This window comes from Stegostoma tigrinum, chromosome 28 (genome assembly GCF_030684315.1).
Source record: "Stegostoma tigrinum isolate sSteTig4 chromosome 28, sSteTig4.hap1, whole genome shotgun sequence".
Lineage (NCBI taxonomy): Eukaryota > Metazoa > Chordata > Chondrichthyes > Orectolobiformes > Stegostomatidae > Stegostoma > Stegostoma tigrinum.
Window position 1 is genome coordinate 15,849,330 of NC_081381.1, and position 24,601 is coordinate 15,873,930.

The 24,601-nt window shown below is 44.1% G+C and overlaps 1 protein-coding gene across 3 annotated transcripts in view; it reads right to left on the reverse strand.

Annotated features, from left to right (window-relative positions):
- Window positions 1-1,701: 1,701 nt before the first annotated feature.
- The window catches only part of ca6 (carbonic anhydrase VI), a 28,864-nt gene continuing 5,964 nt past the window's right edge, over window positions 1,702-24,601 (reverse strand). For 2 of the 3 annotated variants that reach the window (XM_048561605.2, XM_048561603.2), the window contains 5 exons: window positions 21,711-21,777; window positions 16,360-16,517; window positions 10,826-10,949; window positions 10,639-10,734; window positions 1,702-3,381 (listed from right to left, as the gene is read on the reverse strand). In XM_048561605.2, the coding sequence (XP_048417562.1) occupies window positions 2,765-3,381; window positions 10,639-10,734; window positions 10,826-10,949; window positions 16,360-16,517; window positions 21,711-21,777 (1,062 nt within the window). In that variant the 3' untranslated portion in view covers window positions 1,702-2,764. The remainder of the gene's footprint in view (window positions 3,382-10,638; window positions 10,735-10,825; window positions 10,950-16,359; window positions 16,518-21,710; window positions 21,778-24,601) is intronic. The other variant, XM_048561604.2, reaches the window with a different exon arrangement.

Here is a 24,601-nt window from a genome sequence, read left to right on the forward strand (position 1 = left end):
AGAGCCTGGAATTCCCTCACTTACAGACTGTGGATGCACTTGTAGTGGATGGACTGCAGTGATTCAAGAAGGGCAATTCAGAATGAACGACATCCCATAAATTAATTTCAAACAAGCACAGTCCCAGTTTGGATCTCCTTCTTTGAAGGATTGATCATTTCTGAGGGTGACAGGGCTGGAAGGTGATAGAGTCACATTGCTGTACGGCACAGAAACAGGCCCTTTGGTCCAATTTGTTCATGTTGACCAGATATCCTAAATTAATCTAGTCTCATTTTCCAGCATTTGGCCTTGTCTCTGTAAATGCTTCCCTATTCATGTACCCATCCAGATGCCTTTTAATTGTTGTAATTGTACCAGCCTCCACCACTTCCTCTGACAGTTCATTCGAAACATGCACCATCTTCTTCATCAAAATGTTATCCCTTAGGTCCCTTTTAAATCTTTCCCCTCTCACCTTAAACCAATGCACTCGAGTTTTGGACTCTCCTTTGCTGGGAAAAAGACCTTTTTTGTACTTTCAGATCTATCATTGCTACCAAAAAGCTAAGTATCTAATTATATCAGATAATGGGAACTGCAGATGCTGGAGAATCCAAGATAATAAAGTGTGAAGCTGGATGAACACAGCAGGCCCAGCAGCATCTCAGGAGCACAAAAGTTGACATTTCGGGCCTAGACCCTTCATCAGGGAAGGTGGAAGAAGCAGGTCTGACAGCAAAGTTTAAGAGGCGTTTAGACAGACACATGAACAGGCAGGGAATAGAGGGATGCAGACCATGTGCAAGCATTAGTTTAGTTTAGATTAGTTTCGAATGGCATCATGGTCAGCACAGAGACAGTGAGCTGAAGGACCTGTTCCTGTGCTGTACTGTATTCTGTTCTTTTTTATTAAACTCAGCAGGTCTGACAGCATTAGTGGAGAGAAGAATAGAGTTACCGTTTCAAGTGCAATGATCCTTCTTCAGAACTAGAACCAGTTCTGAGGAAGCTTCACAAGATTGGAAACACTAACGCCATTTGAAGTTTATTGGTTGAGTGTGGCATCTTGTTACTATGGTAATTTGATGGATCAGTCAAATACATGACCTTCTCCAACTGCACGTTCTCCAACTAGACTGACCCGGAGAACCACTCCCCGCTACAGAAACGAAGCTGCTATTAGTCCAATGTGGAATCGATTCGGGATAGCATGTGAGATGCCCATCAGTCCAAACTGATGGCACACTCCTGGCAGAAGAAGGAAGCAAACCTGAAGTTCAGGAACCAATTTCACTTGATATGAACACATTTTCCTGCAATGGTTTACTGATACATCCTCGATAACATGATGTGCAAATAGGAAGGCCCAGGTTATCCCAGACCATCATTGCCCAGCCCTCAGGAACTGGTTATCTTTCACAGCAGAATTTGCATCATTATTTGGATTCATCTCACTCGGTTCCTGGTAACTTTCAAAACCAGTGCTCCAACCAGACATACCAGTGATCCAGCCAGACAAACAATGGATAATTTATCAGTGCCTCACACAGAAAGGATACACAATGAACTGGTTAAACTTCAGCTCTGTGAAACTTGGGAATCTTACACCATGGTCCTCACCATGTGGTTAACAAGATTTGCTGGATGTAGGCAATAGTACAGTGAGTTTTTCCAGATAATGAATTTATTCATCACTTTAAGATACAATAAAGCCTCCTAACCAAGCTCCTGTTATACACTCTAACGGTTTTTCTCATTGTTCTTTCAAGGGGTGTGTATGTTGTTGACAAGGCCAGCATTTGTTGCCCATCCCCAATTGCCTTTGAACTGGGAGACCTGCTGGGCCATGACACGGAGCATTCAAGGGTCAAGCATATTGCTGCAGGACTGAAGTCACAAGTAGGACAGGCTGGAAAAGGACAACAGATTTCCTTCCCTTAGAATCATAGAATCCCCATAGTGTGGAAAAGGCCATTCAGCCCATCAAGTCAACACTGACCCTCCAAAGACCATCCCAACCAGACCCACTATCCCTTACCCCATTCCTGCATTTCCCATGAATGATCCACCTCGCCTGCACATCCCTGGATACTATGGGACAATTCAGCATGACCAATCCACCTAACCTGCACATCTTTGGACTGTGGAAGGAAACCTACATAAGTGCAGGGAGAATGTGCAAGCTCCACACAGAGAGTTGCCTGAGACCAGGCTTAAGCCCAGGCCCCTGGCGCTGTAGATCAGCAGTGCTAAACACTGAGCCACCATGCTGCTCCAAGCTTTCTGAGCCTGACACGACTTGAACGCACAATCTTCTGATCTGGAGTCAAATACACTACTATTGCATCATAAGCCCATCCCTTAAAGGATACTAGTAAAGTAGCTGGGTTCTTTATACCCAATGATGATAGTTTCATGGCCATTGTTACAGAGATTAACTTTCAATTCCAAACTTTATTCACTGAAGTTAAATTCCACTAGCTACCGCGTGGGATTTGAACCCATGTTCAAAGCATTAGCCTGGGTCTGGATTACTCATCCAGTGACATTACCACATGTGTCTGTCTCCCCATAACCATGGGGTCCACATTTACTGATGGAGCTGATTATGACCTCTATAACCAATTTGTAGTTTTGTGTGACCTGTTTATTAATGATTTTCAAAATCAGTCTGTAAATATAAAACGGTTTCTACTTTCCCAAACCAACACACTAGTGGTGAAGGTGAACTGGTTAACAGTTCCCTGGCCTTCCCCAGATGGCACATGGCAATTTGAATAAATTACCCTAAACAAATACTATCCTCTTCGAGTTTCACCCCTCCAAATACTGCTGTGGAACTCTTTCCCCAACCTATAACGTTTCCCCTTTTCCATCTATATCTGCATTCCATTAAATTTCGAATTTCCAAGGGACTGAGAACATAATCCCACATGTTAACAGTGGTGATGTCACCAATGAAAGCATCAGATAACACTCCCACAATGCCGTCGTGATCTTTACCCAGCAGCAGGGTACCACCAGTTTTAATAACATACCCTTTCTTCAGATAATTGATCCTTCCTGACAGTCCATTAGTCCACATTTCCACAGCTCCTGATTGAGAAGCCCACGTCACACAGTAGTGCACCCATTCATTTGGACTGAAGTGCAATGTCATGTTTACAAAGTGCCCTCCAATCCATACTCCCCAATCGAGACCCACAGAGATAACCAGTTCATTGTCACTATCCTCTGTTGCATATGACAGAAGAATTCTCGGCTGGGAGTCTCTTGTCCTGACCCACATGCAGATGGTAAAGGAACTGAGATTCATGTTGCGAAGAGTTTGGATTTCCACGAAACTGGAGAGGCTGTCCTCCGAGAAGTGAAAACTGGGATGGGAAAACAATTTGCTGCCTTCCAAAATAATTGAAGAAAAAGTGTCATTAGCTATTTTTGCTCACTCTACTTCTAAGGTACCTTTCATTCTCTGTTATAACAATTATTATTTCTTGGGATGAGGAATATCAACACTGAAAAACGGAACACTTTCGACACCTTGCTCCTTGTAGCTACAGCGTGGAATTCTTTACCGCTTGACCTCAAATGGAGAATTAACCTTAATTTCAGAAAAATACTTCCAACTGCTTGGGTTTGACTTTTAGCTTCTCTCTCAGCATAAACATACAAGGACTTTTGCAGTGCAGTGTTAGAGGTCCATACCTCTGGACCAGGAGGCCTGAGTTTGAATCCTATCCACTCCATGGTTCTATAATAATATCCTTGAGTGGGTTGATGAAAAATAGCTAGGAGGAACCTACCTGTTTACGACCAATTTAGTGTGAAGTATGAACAGTCTCTTTGCCTTCTCAGTTTCTCCATTTGAGTAGTCCATTTTAATTCACATCACAGAAACTTTGGTAACATATATATCCCTTATCTTCAATGGCTGCACATTTACCTTTCATAGACCAAGAGGTTAGGCCTCATTTTCCTGCCCGTAACTCCATCGTGTCAAATCTCACCAAATTCAGGTTTCTCTTTTATCTCAAAATCTCTTTTCCGGTGGCAGTTTTTTTTTCTTTTATTCATTCACGGGATGAGGGCATTACTGGCTAAGCAGCATTTATTGCCCAACCCTCATTTCCCAGAGGGCAGTTCAGAGTCACCCACATTGCTGTGGTCTGAAGTCACATATAGGCCAGACAAGGTAAGGATGGCAGTTTCCTTCCCCAGAGGACATTAGTGACCCAGATGGATTTTTCCAACAAGCGACAATGGATTCATGGTCACCATGTCTTAATTCCAGATATTTATTAAATTCAAATCCCTCCATCTGCTGCAGCAGTTCACTTCTAGGCAATAAGTACAAGAGAATGTAGATTTTCATCTCATACCCTGGGCAAGGAAGGGGAAGATCCCTTTATAGATCCAAACTAATTTTTCTTCTCTTTATTTTAAAGGATTACAGCCATAAGACAATAAGATGTAGGAGCGATAATAGGCCATTCAGCCCATTGATCTGCTGTGCCTTTCATTGAGATCATGGTTGAAGTGATATTCCTCAACTGCATTTCCCTGCCTTTTCCCTTCATTCCTTTACTGTTTGAAAATCTGTGGCAGCCTATAATATACTTAATGAACTGGCCTCAACACTCTTCTACAGTAAAGAATTTCACACATCACTTCCCTCTGAGAAAAGAAATTCCTCTTCATCTCTGTCTTAAGTGAGTGACCTCTTGCTCCCAGATTATGGGCTCTGGAGTTGCCCAGCAGAACTGATACCCTCTGACAGACAGAAATTCATCAATATTTGACAAAACATAAACCAGTATTTCCCTCTCAAATATAGATTGACAGTGATCATTGGGCTTTGACTTCTCAGCTAACAGAAGATTTGGGTTTCACCAAATGTAGTGCAGACAATCTGTTGCACTAAGAATGAGATCATGGCTGATCTGTCGCCTATCTGCCTTTGGTCCATATCCCTTAGTAACTGTGCTTAACAAAACAGCTACCTATTTCAGATTTAAAATTACCAATTCCCCTTTCCAACAGACTCCGATTTTTGATTCTCCCATTAAGGGAAAACAATCTTCCCACAGTTCCCATGTTGAAGTCCCTCAGAATCTTGTATGTTTCAATAAGGTCTCCTCCAATTCTTCTAAACTTCACAGAGTACAGACCAACTCAAACTCTCCACATAAGGACATCCCTCCATCCTCACAGTCAGCCTGGCAAACCGTCTTGGTCTGAAATGCCAGTTTTACCTTTCCTTAGATCAGGGGTCCAAAAGTGTTCACAGTATTCCAGGTGCAATTTGACAGCTGCCTCGTATAGATCAAAACCTCATGTGCCTTCTACTGTGACAGACTTTGCCAGATACCACTCAAACAGTGAAGATGAAAATTTATCCCTCTCACCTATATTCTCAGCCTCATGTTTGCATTTTATCTTGAAATCAAGTCTCTTGCGCCTTACTCTGATTTTAGGTGACATAATGTGTGAGCAATATCACTGCCGTTATTTCCACCTCTCCCCATTTTCAGTCTCAATTGCTTTAACAGAAATGAAAATCAGGAGCAGTGTATAACCAGCAGCTGATCGATATCATTTATTTTACATTGACCAACCACCGCCCCCCAAATCCATGTTACACCCTCCTTGTTTAACTAAATTTCCTACAATCCTATGACTGATCATCAGGTATTTAAAAACCAGGTCTGGCCAATCATTACATCCCCAACTCAATTCTTCAGACCAAATCTTCACTTTTTATGGTCTGTTGTTTCTAGCTTTCATGGCCCATCCACCATATTTCAGTCACAGCTAGATCTTGAAGGACTGTGCAATAATTTTCCAGCAAGTTCTCGACATAAATCTGAACTCTAAAATGTATTAACACTAATATCTAATGCCAAACTACCTGCACTGCAACTGGTGAAATCCAAATCTATTGTTAGCTAAGAAGCCAAAGCCAAAGATTACTGTCAATCTACATTTGAGAGGGAAAGACTGGTTAATGCTTTGCCAAATATTAGTAAATTTCTCTCTTTCAGAGGGTAACAGATTGCTGTGCAATTCCAGAAAATTTTGTGTTGATTGCCAATGGATAGCCTTTTCTTTCTATCTTGGCTTGCTTTTCTGGCTAGGAACAAGGAACATGAGTAAGCCATTTGGCCCCTCCAGCCTGTTCCATCTTTGAATGAATTCACAGTTGACCTTGGATGCAGAGGGCGGTGTGTGTGTGGAATGAGCTGCCAGAGGAAGTGGTGGAGGTTGGTACAGGTACAACATTTAAAAGGCATCTGGATAGGTATATGAATAGGAAGGGGTCAGAGGGATATGGGCCACATGCTGGCAAATGGGACTAGATTAATTTAGGAAATCTGGCCAGCATAGGCAGTTGCACTGAAGGGTCTATTTCTGAGCTGTATAGCCCTATGACTGTATGAGATTATGGCTGATCTGTTGCCTAACTCCACGTATCTGTCTTTGGCTCATATCCTTTAATAACTTTGGTTAATTAAAGGTTATCTATTTCAGATTTAAAATTAACAATTCCCCTTTCCAATTTGGGTTAAATCCCAAAGGGAGCAAATATTCATGAACTTGAACTGAAGCTGATACTAAACTGATATGAAATGAGAGTTGGTCCTTACCACATAGAGATCCAGGCCACTTTAACACAAGGCTCCTGTCTCCTAGCCCCCATCAGCCCCCACCATCAACGGATTTGGCCAAGAGGTGGCAACTGGCTGGTGGGAGGGTGGGGAATGGGCTTGTATTCCTGGACAGCAACATGCCATTGGCTGGGACAAAAGGAAAGATGTCCAGCGCTCAGTGAAAATGCTCAGGAAATCGTTATCAGAGAATCTTGTGATGAGAAAGGGGAGGGAAACTGGGTCATGAGAAGCCTAAATTGTCCAAATAGGATCCTTTTCCTACTCTTATTTCTGCAGGCAAGTCCATCCAGAATTCATAGAGTCATAGAATCAAATAGCATAGAAACAGCCCTTCAGCCCACAATGTCCACGTTGGCCAACGAACACCAAACTACACTAATCCCATTTACCTGATCTTTGTCTGTAGCCTGGCATTTTGTGCCCTGGCACTTTATGTGCTCATCCAGGTGCTTCTTAAATGTTGTGAAAGATTAGCCTCCACCGGCCTCCACAACATATTTCATACTTCTACCAAACTCTGGGTGAAGAAAGTGTTTCATGAAACTTTTAAGTTTGAATATCCTATTGCACCGAGTCTTTTCTCAGGTGGGCTCCACCCAGCGATAAACCATGGCAGCTACCCCATTTCCCCACAGGAAACCTCACAGCATTTAAGAAGTGTTTAGACGTCCACTTGCAAATGCCAAAGCACACAAGGCTTTGGGCCAAGTGCTGGAAAATGGGTTTGGAATAGCCAGGGACTTATTTCTGGCTGGCTCCCTTGGGCTGAAGGGCCTTCTTCCATAATGTAGACCTCTATGTAGCCTCTTTTCAGGGAAGGCCCACCATATTGAGTGCCACTGGGGCCTCTGACTATTCATTAGCAGGTCCTGAATCAAGAACCAATCCCCTTCCCCCTGTGGGGTGAGTGGGGAGGGGCAGTGAAAGGGTGGTCAACCCAAACATTGCTGGAAGATTGGCAACTCTAATGGAGGGCAGCCCGACTGAGAAGTGCCATGTACCTGAGGCCTAGTGTATCTGCTGTATCCCACCCCAGTAGGAAAATCCGGTTAAATGGTCCATACTAGAGCAACTCATCAAATTTGCCCGCTTCAAAATAGAGTAAGTCAGTTCTGGTTTGCTTGTTTCCAACCATGGCAGGGTTTAGCCCAGGCCACAGGGTCAGTGAAAGCTGATAGGCAGGTGGTCCATGGAGTGGGGGTCATGGGGAAGACAGGGGGCAGCAACAAGGGCTGTTGAGAAGGTCAATTACCAGCATTGCCCCCTTCTCAACATCCGATCCTTCAAGTGGCACCAGAATCCCCTGCTCACACACTCTAGAACCTACAAGTGACTCCAAACAGGATAGTTTGTGGCCTTCCCAACATGGTAAGGCCTCTCCCCTGCCCTCATCCACTGCTGGGTTGGCATCACCAGGAGCAGTAGCATGTTGAGACCCTTAAACACCCAATCAAAACCTCAGGTGGTGGGAAGGCTACTCACAAAGCACACCACCCTGGACTTAATCAGGGCTCACAGCTAGATAGGGGACTCCACTCAGCAGTCTTCCACCTGATTAAATACCCCCAAACCTCATTTGCCGCTGAGGACATCATTAGATTCTGCTCTGAGTCAAATTCTAGTGGAACCCTATATCATTTCCAATGGCCCCAGTGGACCTCCCTCCATTTTGAAGTACACAAGGGGTGTCAGAGAGGACACTTGTGGCACATTGGACAGTGTCCTTACCTCTGAGCAAGGAGGCCCTTGTTCAAGACACATCTGCTCCAGAGGTGTGTTATTACATCACTGAACTGGTTGATTAAAAATACCTCCCAGAGAGATCAGATGAGTATATGCCATTTGCCTGCTATGCTGAGAGAGGATTCCAGCTTATTTACCCATGTTTCAGAGCTTCTCATCCTTTGTGATTATTAGCTGGAGCAATGATGACAGCAGGTTGTCCAAATTAGGTCTGAATTCCTTTGCATTTCGAAGATTTCTGGAGGCTGATCCATTTGAGATGTGTAAGATGCTTAAAGAACGTGCTGGACTAGCAATAGATAAACTGTACACCTTAGTGCAGGAGTGACACAATAGGGTTCTAAAATCTTAAAACTATCACTCAATCTGGTGTCAGGAAGCATTTCCTCACACTTAAGCTCTTGGAAATCTGGAATCGGCTTTCCCAAAAGAAAACTATTAAGCCTAGGCGAATTGAAAATTCACAATGGGATTTGGTAGATATTTGTTAAACAAGGGTATCAAAAGTTACAGGCAAAACAGGTAGATTGGGTTAAAATGCATAGCAGCCAATTTGTAACTGAATGTCAGAACAGGCTCCTGGTGCAGTACGGTCCACTCCTTTTCCAGGTCTGGCACTTGCTGTAAAATCTCTCTCCAGGCAATCCTTATCAGCTTCAGCTGTATCATGGCAATGATGGAGACCCATCAGCAAGTGTATGCCCCTTTAATGGGGAATGCAGTGCATGGAACAGAGAGAAGCAGAAACCCAGGGACAGATTGACGATTAACTGAATGGCCCAGTGAGAAGATTCTGCAGAAGCTACAGGAAGAGAAAGGCTGTTTAAATGCTTCACTGCCATCTTCAGGAGTAAATGAGAAACATCTTCACAGTGCATACTTTAACAGCTGCTTCAGAAATCAGCCCTACATCTTTCAGCACAGACTATGAGTTCACTAAAGAACAGCACCGACAATGTACAGTTCTATGTAGCACCAAGGGGGTGGGGGTTCAGTTAGCTCAGATGGCTGTTTTGTGATATAGAGTGATCCCAACAGCATGGGTTCAATTCACATCACCAGGTGAGGTTATCATGAAAGACTGCCCTTGTCAATCTCTTACCTTGCCTGAGGTGTGGTGACCCTCAGATTAAAACACCACCTGTCATGTCTCTCTTTAACGAGAGAGCAGCCGTAAGGTAATTTAACATTTACATAGCACCTTTTCTAAATAGTAAAGTCACCATTGTCTTACCAGACCATAAGGCCTTGAAAAACAAGGTTTTCATATTTTTAGGTTCACCACATCCTTAAATGAGCCCCTCTAAGCCATTCACCACCCTGACTTGGAATCTGTACTCTCTCTATCCTAGAACTTCCTTCCCCGCAGCCCCAAGAAATGTCCCGACTCCATCATGGATACCAGCGTCACCTCCTTCCCCAGGTCAATTAAGCAATAATTATTAGCTAACCAGAGAGACCCTCATCCCATGAGAGATAATAGGAACTGCAGATGCTGGAGAATCCAAGATAACAAGGTGTAGAGCTGGATGAACACAGCAGGCCAACTAAGATGTTGCTTGGCTTGCTGTGTTCATCCAGGTCTACACCTTGTTATCTCAGACTCTCGTCCCAAGATTGAATAAACAAAATATAAAGGGTCTGAATGTATCTTAAGTCCTATCATTCACGTGGAAACATGGAAAATAGGAATAGGACCAGGCCATTCAGCCCTTGAGCTTTCTCTGTCATTCATTATGATCATGGCTGATCATCCAACTCAGCCCCCTGTTCCTGCTTTCTGCCCACTACCTTTTAAACCTAATCTAATTCCTTTATGAAAACTTCAGTGTTTTGGCCTCAACTGCTTTCTGTGGCAGGGAGTTCTACAGGCTCATCACTCTCTGGGTGAACAAATTTCTCCTCAAATTATTTAGAACTGATAATTACAATTTCATTATTCTGAATGCAGCAGGAATTATCATTTACTCTAAGCAGGGTAACTCTAGAACATAGACAACATAGTGTGGAGCTGGATGAACACAGCAGGCCAAGCAGCATCTTAGGAGCACAAAAGCTGACGTTTCGGGCCTAGACGCTTCATCAGAAAAGATGCTGCTTGGCCTGCTGTGTTCATCCAGCTCCACACTTTGCTATCTCGGATTCTCCAGCATCTGCAGTTCCCATTATCTCTAACTCTAGAACATGTTTTGTTGCAATACTTTCTCCTGACAGAAATGGCAAATTACATGTCTTGATTACTTACCTGGACATCTTGATTCTGCATTTGCATCAACATTGTTCAGAATCGCTTCAATTTTGTCCAATTTCTCATGAATTGTTTCAAGATGGCAGGAACCTGCTGAAGAAAATGAATATGACTAAAGAATCACTCAAGTCCACGGGTGGTTAAAAACTTAGTATTTTTGAGTTAAAAGTAATTATTACGGCACCCTTCATCACAGCAGGTTGAAAAGAGGCTTCCACAATTCTGTCATTGACAGGCTGTGCGCGTCGATAATCATTCTTCAAAGTTTTGTTTTCCCAATCTAACACAGAAGTTTCCAATAACCTGATCTGCAGAAAGACATCAAAGTTTTGTTTTTAAAAATGGGGAAACCAAGCTTTATACAGTATGAGAGCTGAGTATTGATTAGTTGCCAAGTAGGCTTTGATAGGACTATAAGCTATAAGAGCAGAATTAGGCCATTGAGTACATCGCATCTTCTCTGCTATTCAACCATGGCTGATATGTTTCTCAACCTCATTGTCCTGCCTTCTCCCTGTATCTTTGATCCTCTTACCAATCAAGAACCTATCTAACTTTATCTTAAATGGACTCAATGACTTGAACTCTACAGCCCTCTGCAGTACCTTCCAGGTGAGGCATTAAACTAAGAACAATAAAACAGAAAACTGCAGATGCTGGAATTCTGAAACAAAAAAAATAGAAATTGCTGGAGAAACTCATCACGTCTGGCAGCATCTGTGGAGCGGAAACAAATTTCACGTTTTGAGCCCAGTGACAATATTCTGAGGAAGGGTCACTGGACTTGAAACACTAACTTGGTTTCTCTCTGCAGACTTTCTCCAGCAATTTCTGCTCTGTTTGTTACTAAACCAAAGCTTCATTTGCCTACTTGGTAAATTCATTACCACCATTTCAAAGAAGAGCAAGAAAATTACCCTCGGTGTGCTGGCTAATATTTATCCCTCAATCATCTTGGCAAAAATGGATTATATCGTCATTATCGTATTGCTGTTTATGGGAGCTCATTGTCAGAATTCATGCATTACTTCACTCCACTTATCTCAAGGCACTTGAAGACAACCATGAAAGCTGGGATGAAAATGCAAGGTTTCCTCTCCTGCATTAACTTATGGCTGTCCCTTAAATATTCTGAGAACAAATTTGTTGCTTGTGATGCGTATCTCGTATCTCAGCAGCACCATCAGCAGGAATATAGTGATACTGCATGGACCTGTCGCAATTTTAAAAGTCCAAATAAAATTGGCATTACAGCATATGCTACATGTCTGGTGCTCAGAGATAATTGTATGTCAACTCTTAGGAAACTATAACTCAGCCTAACCTTAGATAACAAAGTGTGAAGCTGGATGAACACAGCAGGCCAAGCAGCATCCTAGGGGCACAAAAGCTGACGTTTCGGGCCTGGACCCTTCATCAGAAAATGATGAAGCCTAACCTCAGCCTAACCTTACCCAGTCCAACCTACAATACTGTTAACTCCTGGCTGAGTTCTGAAGAAGGACCCAAGATGTTAACTCTATTTCTCTTTCCACAGATGCTGCCTGACCTACCGAGTTTTTCCAGCAAATTCTTCTTTTGTTGATGACTCTAACTCGTGACCCAGGAAGCCACTTGGTGTCAAGGGCAATTAAGGATGGGCAGCAAATGGTAGCACATCCTATGGGAGAATTCAGAAAATAAAAGAAAGTCTGCATTGCTTTCAGACAGGGGCACATTTTAACCAGTACTTGAGAAGCTGACTGATTCACCGTGCTCAGGTCTTTGCAAGGTTTTCAAACGTGAGGAGTGTGAGAGGTAGGTCTTGACTATGTCCTCACCCTAAAACTAAACCCATACATTTTCAAGGAGCCTCACCACCGAAAGTGAACAAATTGCAGCATTTTGTCAGAAATTGTTGTCTCTTTAAAACTGAGATCTTCCAGAATTTCCTGCATAGCATTAGACTTCACATGATGGCTATTACAGCAGATACTTCCTTTCCCCAAATGTACACAATTTCTAATAAATGAGGATAATGCAAATGTGGTAATGAATATCACTGAGGCTGCTGTATTCGATGAGCTATCAGATTGTTATCTCGCACCATGCATATGCCATTAACAATACCATGTTTGGGAAAATAAAAGCTTTGCTCCCAGAATACATGAAAACTAACTTTCACATGAAGGTGGGCAAGGGGATGACAGCAATCCTGACATTATGAGGAGGTGCCCATGCTCATTGGCTGGAAGAATTGGGACAAGTGGTTAACATAGTGTCAATCACCAGCCTTAAAAATGGGGCCTATCAACAAGTATTCAGAGTCAGGGGCATTCCACTCATTCCACTGAGGAGCAGTCCTCAGTGAGGAGCAGTTGTCATCAGGTAGCTTCCTTCTTCAAATGCAAGAACAGAACAGACTGAGCGAAGACCTAGGAAGAGATGCCTATCACCTTGGCTGATGAGATCATCACACTCCATGCCAACTGTCTTCTCATTCTCTGGTATCAGTGACCCTCCTCAATTGTGAAGGGTTTTACACTTCCCTCTACTCCCAGTTTCAAAGTGGCAGGTGAGCCCCAGATGGATACAGGAAGAGCTTCATTGATACCCTCAAGGCTTCACTGACAAAATGCGACATTCCCACAGGCACCTGGGAATCACTGGCCCAAGACCGTCCAAAGTGGAGGAGGAAAATTCGAGAAGGTGTCGAAAACCTTGCGACTTGCTGTTGGGAAAAAGTGGGAGACGGGCAAACACAGCAAAAGGAGTGCACTGCCCAACCATTACCATGACTACCATCTGCCCATATATAACAAAGCCTGCAGTAGTCATATCGATTTGTACAGAGACCCTACAAACTCATCCCGAGAGTGGAAGAGAATCATCCTCATCCACAAGTGAAGATAATTTCCGAATTTAATTCACTAATGTATTATCTCCAAACTGCCTTTTTGTAATAAATAATCTGAAACTTTCTTACTGCCTATATTGGGTAACTGTTTTCCTGAACTCCCAAATAATAATGAGATCTTGTCAATGTAATCTCTGACATCTTGATAATGTCAATTTACATCTTCTATTCCAGGGCTGTGGAATAGAGTGAGCTATAAAGTAAGGATCATGTTGGATAAAATGATATGGTTCAGCCAGAACTTCCTATTTTTATCCACTTTAGTTGTAAATCCGTGCCTGCAATGAAAGGAAGTATATGTTTCTACCAGGTCCAAGCTCCTCTTGTTGATTTAGGCAAGATAAGGAGAGGAGAATCACCTAAAGGAAAGTGCATCTTTGAAACTCTCAAGCTCAAACGGCAATGAAAGCAATGTACCCGACAATATCCAGGGCAGAAGTGAGTATTTTCATGTTGGAGTGAGGGGGCGAGTGCTTAAGAGGGGTAGGCAGGAATATCAGACACTCTCCTAACTGCAAGTTTGTTCCATCCTTGAGTGTGTTCACAAATTGATTTGTACACAAATTGGAACACAATGCAGGCTAATGTAAAACAGTCGTTCATAGAACATAGAACATAGAACATAGAACAATACAGCGCAGAACAGGCCCTTCGGCCCTCGATGTTGCGCCGACCTGTGAACTAATCTAAGCACCTCCCCCTACACTATCCCATCATTATCCATATGCTTATAAGGACTGTTTCAATGCCCCTAATGTGGCTGAGTTAGCTACATTGGCAGGCAGGGCGTTCCACACCCTTACCACTCAGGAAATTCTTGTATGCTGTATGTTAAAAATTACACCCCTGTACAGGGCAATGCTTCTAAGCGTGTGCGTCGGTAAGTCAGACATTCATAAATCAGAGACCTTCCGTAGTTGGATCAGCCACGGTCTTATTGAATAGCAGAGCAGGCTCAATCTTATTGAATGTCTCAAGAAGCTGATCCCCCTGTTCCTTATGCACATGTTCATGTCAATACGATTTTGCACATTAATGCATTATTATTTCCTTGGAAGGTACGTACACGTGGAGTGGTGGCCGTGTGTGCTGGCCAGGAGAAAGAAAGTCAAGCTTTTGGCATCTGTAATTCAGAAATGCAGTGAAATCCCAACCACTGTCAGGTCATCAGACAAACACGTGTCTCCATTGGCTGCTCACTCGCTCTGCTTAATGAGCTACAGTGACAAATGCAGAGCTGTTTGTCCACTGCAAAATCCTATCGAGCCTTTTATGTGTCTTTTAGAAGAGTCCATAAAGGATAAAGAATATGTACATCTTTAATTCTCCCACCTTCTGTAAAAGGATTTGGGGCAGCCTCGGAGCACTATATAAAAGCGAGCTGTTATTTTCTCTCACTTTCATTTACCCATCCCCAATGTTTGGATAAACATACGGATGATTATGGAATGTGTAGATTAGGGGGGATTCAGATTGGTTTCACGGGTCGGCGCAACATCGAGGCCGAAGGGCCTGTACTGCGCTGTAATGTTCTATGTTCCATGTTCTATGCTCTGTGTTCTATGTTCTGCTCCTGTACCAAATCACTGACTTGTACTTGCTGGTAACAATGAGCAGTAGCTCATTCACTCTACAATGTGCTCCTTGATAAAATCAGCTGCCTCTTGGCATGGGATGCACTTCACTGCTAAAACTCAATCCCTCTTCACTTGATGTCCAACCTTGCATAACATCCAGCAGGGCTCCCTGAATAGCAACCAGGAGTGAGAATCTTGCTGAGTTTTCCTCTTCTAATCCTGGAACCGCTGGTGCTGCTCCTAATTGAGACTGGCTGATTAGCTCTGACGTGGAAGCTCTCCCAATTTATACAGTGAACTACCTCATTGGATTCTTCACTGAGACACACAAGATTATAGACAAGGGTAGATACAGAGAGGTTGTACCCACTGGATGAAGCATCTCGAACACAGGGCATGGTCTCAGGATAAAGGATCAATCCGTCAGGAATCCAATATTGGGGAATTTCTTCAGGGTACTCTGATTCTTTTGGAATTCTCCAACCCAGAGGATTGGGAATGTTCTGTCATGAAGTAGATTTAAGGTTGAGATAGAACGATCTTTAGTTTGTCAGGAATAGGGAGGGAGGTAGGATAATGGAGTTGAATAAAAGATCAGCCATGATTGAAATAACTCCACAAAGGCCAGGATCTTGTCACTTTAAGTCACCCTTTATTTACACACGGAGAGTCCTTGGCACTAATCTAACTCCCTCAGAGTCAGCTCTCAAAGTGAGCAGAACCTCTGACACTCCTGTTCTTTCTGTCAACCAGGGCTCCCTGATTTGACCCTGATTAACAGTCTCAATAAGGGAACACATATTCTATGACATCCACTAGGCTGACCTCATCACACTCACTACAATGATCATATTGAATGGTACTCCATACTCAAGGCCTACTTTATGTTCCTATTTCTCAAATTCCTCTGCTCTTACATTGGGAGAGTAACAAGTCTCCTTTTTAAAACAAACGTTGTCTCGCTAAAAGAAAAGGCTAAATATTGCAAAGACTAATCTGGCTTTGTTCTTGGGGCTTAAAATGTGTAGATTCAAGTGTCGGGCTGGGCTGAACAAAGTCAGAAGTCAGGACCTCACCTGATGAAGGAGCAGCGCTGTGAAAGCTTGTGATTTTAAATAAACTTGTTGGACTATAACCTGGTACCATGCAACTTTTGACTTGGGGTTTAAGATCACAGCAGCATGATGCATCCATTATCATTCACACAACCTCAGACAAATCTAAAAGGCAGTAGGTCAAGTTTACCTGATTGGATGAGAGCACAATTGTTGAGTCAAAAATGGTCCAGATTATTGTCTCAAAACAGGGTGGAGTTGTTAAAGACCCTCTGTACCTATAGAAGTTTGAGAGGTTATGGGGCAGCATGTTCCTAATGTCTATTGGCTGTATTTCTGTGAATTGCCCTGAAATTGAACAGAAAAACAAACAGCATCACTAGTCATACAGAATATAAACGCTGCAAAACATGAAGTCACACAATACAGGTTGCTTATGATAATAAAATGTGAGGCTGGATGAACACAGCAGGCCAAGCAGCATCTCAGGAGCACAAAAGCTGACGTTTTGGGCCTAGACCCTTCATCAGAGAGGGGGATGGGGAGAGGGAACTGGAATAAATAGGGAGAGAGGGGGAGGCGGACCGAAGATGGAGAGTAAAGAAGATAGGTGGAGAGAGTATAGGTGGGGAGGTAGGGAGGGGATAGGTCAGTCCAGGGAAGACGGACAGGTCAAGGAGGAGGGATGAGGTTAGTAGGTAGATGGGGGTGCGTCTTGGGGTGGGAGGAAGGGATGGGTGAGAGGAAGAACCGGTTAGGGAGGCAGAGACAGGTTGGACTGGTTTTGGGATGCAGTGGGTGGGGGGGAAAAGTGTAGCATTTCCTGCAGTTGCAGGGGAAGGTGCCGGGTGTGGTGGGGTTGGAGGGCAGTGTGGAGCGAACAAGGGAGTCACGGAGAGAGTGGTTTCTCCGGAAAGCAGACAGGGGTGGGGATGGAAAAATGTCTTGGGTGGTGGGGTCGGATTGTAAATGGCGGAAGTGTCGGAGGATGATGCGTTGTATCCGGAGGTTGGTAGGGTGGTGTGTGAGAACGAGGGGGATCCTCTTAGGGAGGTTGTGGCGGGGGCGGGGTGTGAGGGATGTGTTGCAGGAAATACGGGAGACGCGGTCAAGGGCGTTCTCGATCACTGTGGGGGGAAAGTTGCGGTCCTTAAAGAACTTGGACATCTGGGATGTGCGGGAGTGGGATGTCTTATCGTGGGAGCAGATGCGGTGGAGGTGGAGGAATTGGGAATAGGGGATGGAATTTTTGCAGGAGTGTGGGTGGGAGGAGGTGTATTCTAGGTAGCTGTGGGAGTCGGTGGGCTTGAAATGGACATCAGTTACAAGCTGGTTGCCTGAGATGGAGACTGAGAGGTCCAGGAAGGTGAGGGATGTGCTGGAGATGGCCCAGGTGAACTGAAGGTTGGGGTGGAAGGTGTTGGTGAAGTGGATGAACTGTTCGAGCTCCTCTGGGGAGCAAGAGGCGGCGCTGATACAGTCATCAATGTAATGGAGGAAGAGGTGGGGTTTAGGGCCTGTGTAGGTGCGGAAGAGGGACTGTTCCACGTAACCTACAAAGAGGCAGGCATAGCTGGGGCCCATGCGGGTGCCCGTGGCCACCCCCTTAGTCTGTAGGAAGTGGGAGGAGTCAAAAGAGAAGTTGTTGAGGGTGAGGACGAGTTCGGCTAGGCGGATGAGGGTGTCGGTGGAAGGGGACTGGTCGGGCCTGCGGGACAGGAAGAAGCGGAGGGCCTTGAGGCCATCTGCATGCGGGATGCAGGTGTATAGGGACTGGACGTCCATGGTGAAGATGAGGTGTTGGGGGCCAGGGAATTGGAAGTCCTGAAGGAGGTGGAGGGCGTTGGTGGTGTCACGGACGTAGGTGGGGAGTTCCTGGACCAAAGGGGAGAAAATGGAGTCCAGATAGGTGGAGATGAGTTCGGTGGGGCAGGAGCAGGCTGAGACGATGGGTCGACCAGGGCAGGCAGGTTTGTGGATTTTGGGAAGGAGATAGAAACGGGCCGTGCGGGGTTGGGGAACAATGAGGTTGGAGGCTGTGGGTGGGAGGTCCCCTGAGGTGATGAGGTCGTGAATGGTGTTGGAGATGATGGTTTGGTGCTCGGGTGTGGGGTCATGATCGAGGGGGCGGTAGGAGGTGGTGTCGGAGAGTTGGCGTCTGGCCTCGGCGATGTAGAGGTCAGTGCGCCATACTACCACTGCGCCACCCTTGTCTGTGGGTTTGATGGTGAGGTTGGGGTTGGAGCGGAGGGAGCGGAGGGCTGCCCGTTCTGCGGGGGAGAGGTTGGAGTGGGTGAGAGGGGTGGAGAGGTTGAGGCGGTTAATGTCTCGACGGCAGTTGGAGATGAAGAGGTCGAGGGAGGGTAGGAGGCCTGGGGGTGGTTTCCAGGAGGAGGACTTGTGTTGGAAGCGGGTGAAGGGGTCAGTGGAAGGAGGGTTAGGTTCCCGGTTGAAGAAGTAGGCATGGAGGCGAAGACGGCGGAAAAACTGCTCTATGTCCAACCGTGACTGGTATTCATTGATGTGTGGTTGTAGGGGGACAAAGGTTGCTTATGATTTGCTTGCAAAGGCTGCCCCTGGTGGCTATCCACCCCAAACCGTCTGGCTAAACACCCACATCCCCCAAAGTGAACCTCCAGAAATAAAAGGTAGGTGTCCAAATGCTTTGATTTTCCATCTAGAGTAGATTAAGCCAATAGGCAACATTAAAAGGAAATCTATTTAGACAGTGTGAAATAAATTCTTGCATATTTTCTTCTTTTCATTAATGATACAATTTGACACACAATAGCCCTGCAGCCAAATGGTATCAATGTGGACTTCACCAGTTTCAAAATCTCCCCTTCCCCCACTGCATCCCTCAACCAGCCCAGTTCATCCCCTCCCCCCACTGCACCACACAACCAGCCCAGCTCTTCCCCCCCACCCACTGCATCCCAAAACCAGTCCAACCTGTCTCTGCCTCCCTAACCGGTTCTTCCTCTCACCCATCCCTTCCTCCCACCCCAAGCCGCACCCCCAGCTACCTACTAACCTCATCCCACCTCCTTGACCTGTCCGTCTTCCCTGGACTGACCTATCCCCTCCCTACCTCCCCACCTACACCCTCTCCACCTATCTTCTTTACTCTCCATCTTCGGTCCGCCTCCCCCTCTCTCCCTATTTATTCCAGTTCCCTCCCTCCATCCCCCTCTCTGATGAAGGGTCTAGGCCCGAAACGTCAGCTTTTGTGCTCCTGAGATGCTGCTTGGCCTGCTGTGTTCATCCAGCCTCACATTTTATTAGCCTGAGAAATGCCTTTATTTCTGGAAGGGCAATATTTCATATTAGTGTTTAAATTAGTTGCACCTAATTTCCTGTTGCAATGATTTTCAATATAATCATCAAACCATACAGTACAGAAGAGACCATTCAGTCCAACAAATCTGTATTGCAAAAATACATTACTACCTGCACTAGTCCCACTTTCCTGCACTGGGCCAGAATTTTATGATACTTCAAATGCTTATTCAAGTACTTTTTAAAGATTGAGAGGTTTACAATTTCAGCTATCCCCCCCCCCTCCCGAAGTTCATTCCAAATCCATACCACAGCCTCTAGGTATAAAAACGTTTCCTCAAACCCCCTCCAAACCTCCTGCATTTTGCTTCAAAATCATATCCCCTTGTTCATAATCCTTCAACTAAGGGGAACAGGTGCTTTCTATTCACCTAGTCCACGCCCTTCGATCTTATAAACCTCTTTCAGGTCCCCCTCAACATTCCCCATTCCAAAGAGAGCAACCCAAGCTTATCCAGTCTCTAATTGTCGCTAAAGTTCTCCATCCCAGGAAACATCCTCATGAATCTCATCTGTAACCCTTTATGGTGTGGTAACCAGAACTGCACACAGTACAGTAAACCCAGCCCATCTGAAGTCCTATGCACCTTGAACATAACCTCCCTGCTCTTACAGTGTATGCCACGTGTGATAAAGGCAAGCATCCCATATGCCTTGCTAAATACCCTATTAACCCATCCTGTCACCTTCAGGGTTCTGTGACCAAGTACCCTGATATTCCTTTGTCCTCTGAGACAACCTAGTTGCCATTCATTGAGTACCTCTTCGGTTTTTTCCTTTTTCCAAAGTGCATCAACTCATACTTACCAGGCTTAAATTCCACCTGCCACTGATCTGTCCATCTGACCAATCTGTTTATATCCTCCTGTAACCCAAGATCCTCACTGTAAACCACCTGGTCAATCTTCGTGTCAATAACAAACTTACTTACCATCCCTTCCACATTCCCTTCGATATCATTTACAAATATCACAGTCCATAAGGGACCCAGCACTGATCCCTGTGGTATGCCTCGCACGCAGGGCTCCAGTCACACAAACAGCCTTCTAGCACTACCCTCTGTTCCCATCACTTTGGATCCATCTTGTCAAGCTACCCTGAATCCCATGAGCTTTTACCTTTATCATTTTCCCATGTGGGAAGTATAGATTGGGACTGTGCAGTATCGGCTGTAATTCAATGGAGAGCACTCTCAGCACTGAGTCAGAATGTTTGAGCTCAAATTTTAATCCAGAAGCTAGTGTACAAAATCCAGACTGACACTTCAGTTTAATGGCAAGGGAGTACAGTATTGCAGAAGATAATTAGGGGCATTTAAACAGTCCTTGGATAAGCATATGGATAATGATGGGATAGTGTAGGGGGAGGGGCTTAGATTAGTTCACAGGTCGGCACAACATCGAGGGCCGAAGGGCCTGTTCTGTGCTGCATTGTTCTATGTTCAATGTTCTATGTTCTATAACATCTTTCAAATAATGACTTAGAGCTGACTCATTCTTCCAACCGCTTAGATGTAAAAGTACCCAGGATAATATCTAAAGAAGATAAAGAGTGTAATGTTTATCCCAAAACCAATGCTAGTAAGCAACATTGTATACTTTCATTCATTCATAGCGATGTAGCTATCCCAGCATTAATTGCCCAGAGGGCAGTTAAAAGTCACATACACCAGACCGGGTAAGAATGGAAGGCTTCTTCTGTAAAGAACGAGTCAACCAAGTGAGTTTTCCCCCAATAATTTCAGATTCATCATTACACTGTTAATTCCAGATTTTATTGAATTCAAATCCCATCATCTGCCATGGCAGGATTCAGTTCCAGGTCCCCAGAACATTACCGGGCTTTCTAGATTATTAGCAGTGGTACGACCACTAGCTATCACCTCCCAATCCATGTATTTCATTACCTTTTATTTGAAGAGAAAGGGAGAATTGCAGGGTTATGGAGAGAGATCAGGGGAATGGAATTTTGGCTATTTCTTTTGAACAGACAACGCAGATACAATGGTGCTTCTGTGCTGCTTCGTTCTATGATTGTTGTGTGGGCCCCCATCCTGTGCAAATTAAAGGCTGCATTTCCATCCATTAAAACACTAAATCCACCTTAAGAGCTCTTTGGACATGCTTAAAGGTGCCACATAAATGCAAGTTCTTTCTTAAGGCTGCCAGAAAGGTTAGAAAGTTTGCAGAGAAAGCAATGTACCTGCATATCTGACTTTGCTTAGGCTGGATATAAAGCCACTGTAGTACGTGTTTTCGAAGTGCCCATCCTGAGAAAAGACCAAATTCCAGTCAGAAAATCACAGATGGACACATCCCTGCCACACAAGCCTAGTGACTATTTCATTTGCTGTGTTTCAACTTACTCTACAGCACTTCTGTTATCTCTAAGGACTTTGACAGAGTGAAATAGATATATAGCAAGAGGAAGCAGGGGCAGGGATATGGAGGAAAGCTGGATGGGAAAACTTGGAAGAGGATCATTTTGAAGAATATTTGAGGAGGTCTTTGAAAATGGCCTCAATATTGTAGCAATAAATAACTTTGTGTTATTTGGGTCTGTGATGTGCTTTCTCCTTCTGAAAGATTTGTTCCATGTTGTATGATTCTGGAATGTGAGTACACTAGAACGTGCATTACCTGTCTTCCCACTAGCTTCACTCTTCTGTCACAAGTGTAAGAAACTGTACTTTTCCTTAAAAGGCTTATAAAATCAAAGGCCAACTTGCATTTATGTAGTGACTCCAAAGTAATAAGCATCCGATCCATTTCACAGCAGCATTATCCATCAGAATCAGACACCAAATCGGAAAGAGAGACATTGGGACAAGCGATCAAAAGTTTGATTGAAAAGGTAGGTTTTACGAAAGAAGAGAGTTCAACAGGCAGAGAGGTTTGGGGATACAATTGCACAGCTTTAGGGTCTTGATAGCCAGATACACAGCTACCTCTGAAATCAAATGAAAGGGGTGAAGGAAAACAGGGATTGACAAATGTCAGACTTAGAGAAATGCAGAATTCCCAGCAGGTTATGGGGCTAGAGAAGATTACAGAAAAATAAACAGCAAGGGTCAAAAGCAAGGGTGAGAATGTTCAATATTGAGATGTAGCTGGACCCTGCAGATGATATGAGTGAGCACATTCGGGGATGAGAGCTGAAGGAGACTTGGTGCAAGTTAATTTATAGGCAGCAGGATGGGATTTTTTTTGGATGATGTTTGCTTATGGTTCCTGCTGAAAGAAGATTTGGAGATTGTGAATTACCTGTCAATTGTTATTATCTAACAAAAGAGGTGCTCTTTCAATAATGAATGTTCCACCTTAACTGATACAGGTGGATTGCAAGTCTGCTTAAATAGGAAACAGTGAAAATGTGTCTCATCGACAGCCCTAGCCATGGCAGTGACACAGTAACAACTTCGGTTCCAATCTTTTTTTCTAACCATGTACTTTTATTGCTCTGTGATAAATCCAATCAAGTTGCAAGCTCACTAAGCCAAATATGGACTTCCGATTCACTCAGGCGCACTTTTAAGTTGGAAGTAGGCTTCCTAACTGACAGATAAAACAATTCAAGACGCACTTAATTAGCAAGTTGATCCCACTAATTAAGAACAAGGACAAAACCCAGCAGTAACCAGTTCTCTTCAAGTTGACTCCAATATAATCTATCGCAGTCCCATGTGAAATCATGATTAAAATTCAGTGCAGGAGTCACTGACCCCTTTCAATTTATCTTCTTAATTGCGCACATACAACCTCGGGCACTCGACAACACAAAATGCAGAAAGGATGCGTGCATCACTGCAGAATTCAATTCGGGCTAAACAAACAAGCTTACAGTCCAAACTGAATTTCTCCTAGTTTGGGCGTTTATCTGGATTTTTTTTATGAACCCCTCACATTCTCCTGCTCCCATCCTTCTTCTTCGTTAGGGTCCATTCTCTGAAGTAATTTGCTCTCCCAACCTGCCCATGGTACCCCACTGCCTCATTTCACACTGTGGCACTGCATGGCATCTTCAGTGGCCTGTACAATTAATAATGAGCATTCACCCTGGGTCTGATGAAGGTTTACGTTTGTAACTTCCACCCATCTTTTCCTGGCCAGAAATTGACAGATCCATTAGACATTGGCAGCATTTTTTTCTATTTTGATGGCTCGTCAGAATTTGTGCATGTGTTTCATTGTTCTGTGTCAGTCAAATGTGTTTGGTTTGAAATTAGGACTGACATTTTGATACTTATGCAGTCCTAACCATTCTACACTTCACTAACATCAGCAGTAATGCAGTGCCATTTCTGCATCTTATGTCATGAAGCACCCTCACAATGCTAAATAAATGATATCAACCCTTTGTGTAATTAATTACAGCTTTTTCTAATCTACTAGACTCAATTGAAGAGTAGTCTCAGAGACGTGAAGTTTAATTGATTTGTATGACCATATGCAACATGCACTCTTCAGCAACCTTAGTTCAATCATGCTAGCCTTTCCAACAGTTTATATGTTTTGCTTGTCTTGTTGAAGCTACTCCCTTTGAGGAATTAACATGCAATTTACCTTCATTTCTGTTCCTTAGTACACTGTTGGCTTGGGTTGACTCTGTTGTCCTTCCACATGGAGGATAATGGCCCTCAGCTTTAACAGATCCACAGAGAGTAGTGACTCCCACAGACAGAAGTCAGTCTCAGAGGAGGGCTTTGGAAGGAAGAAGCATCTTTCCAAATTTTGACACAGTACATTAAAGAGCCATGCTAGAAAATGGTGATCCCGTATTCCCTCCTCAACCAATAGGGACCAAAAGCAGTTTGTTTAACCATTCTTTGAGAGTGTTTTTAGCAAAGTATTTGGTACAGTATGTCACTGCATTTCAAAGCCTGAAGCACATCAACCTAATTCAATGGGATAAAGTACAATGGGTTTTATGGCACTGTCAGTAACTTCCCTGCCTCTGAAATGGAAGCTCCAGTACCATTCCAGCTGTGGAAATTGGATTTATAATGTGGTCAAACAGGCCGAGTACTAACATGTGATCCTGCTAATAGCCGGGCTGTTGGCGGGTGGTTAAAAATAGGAAAGGTTTCTGATCAA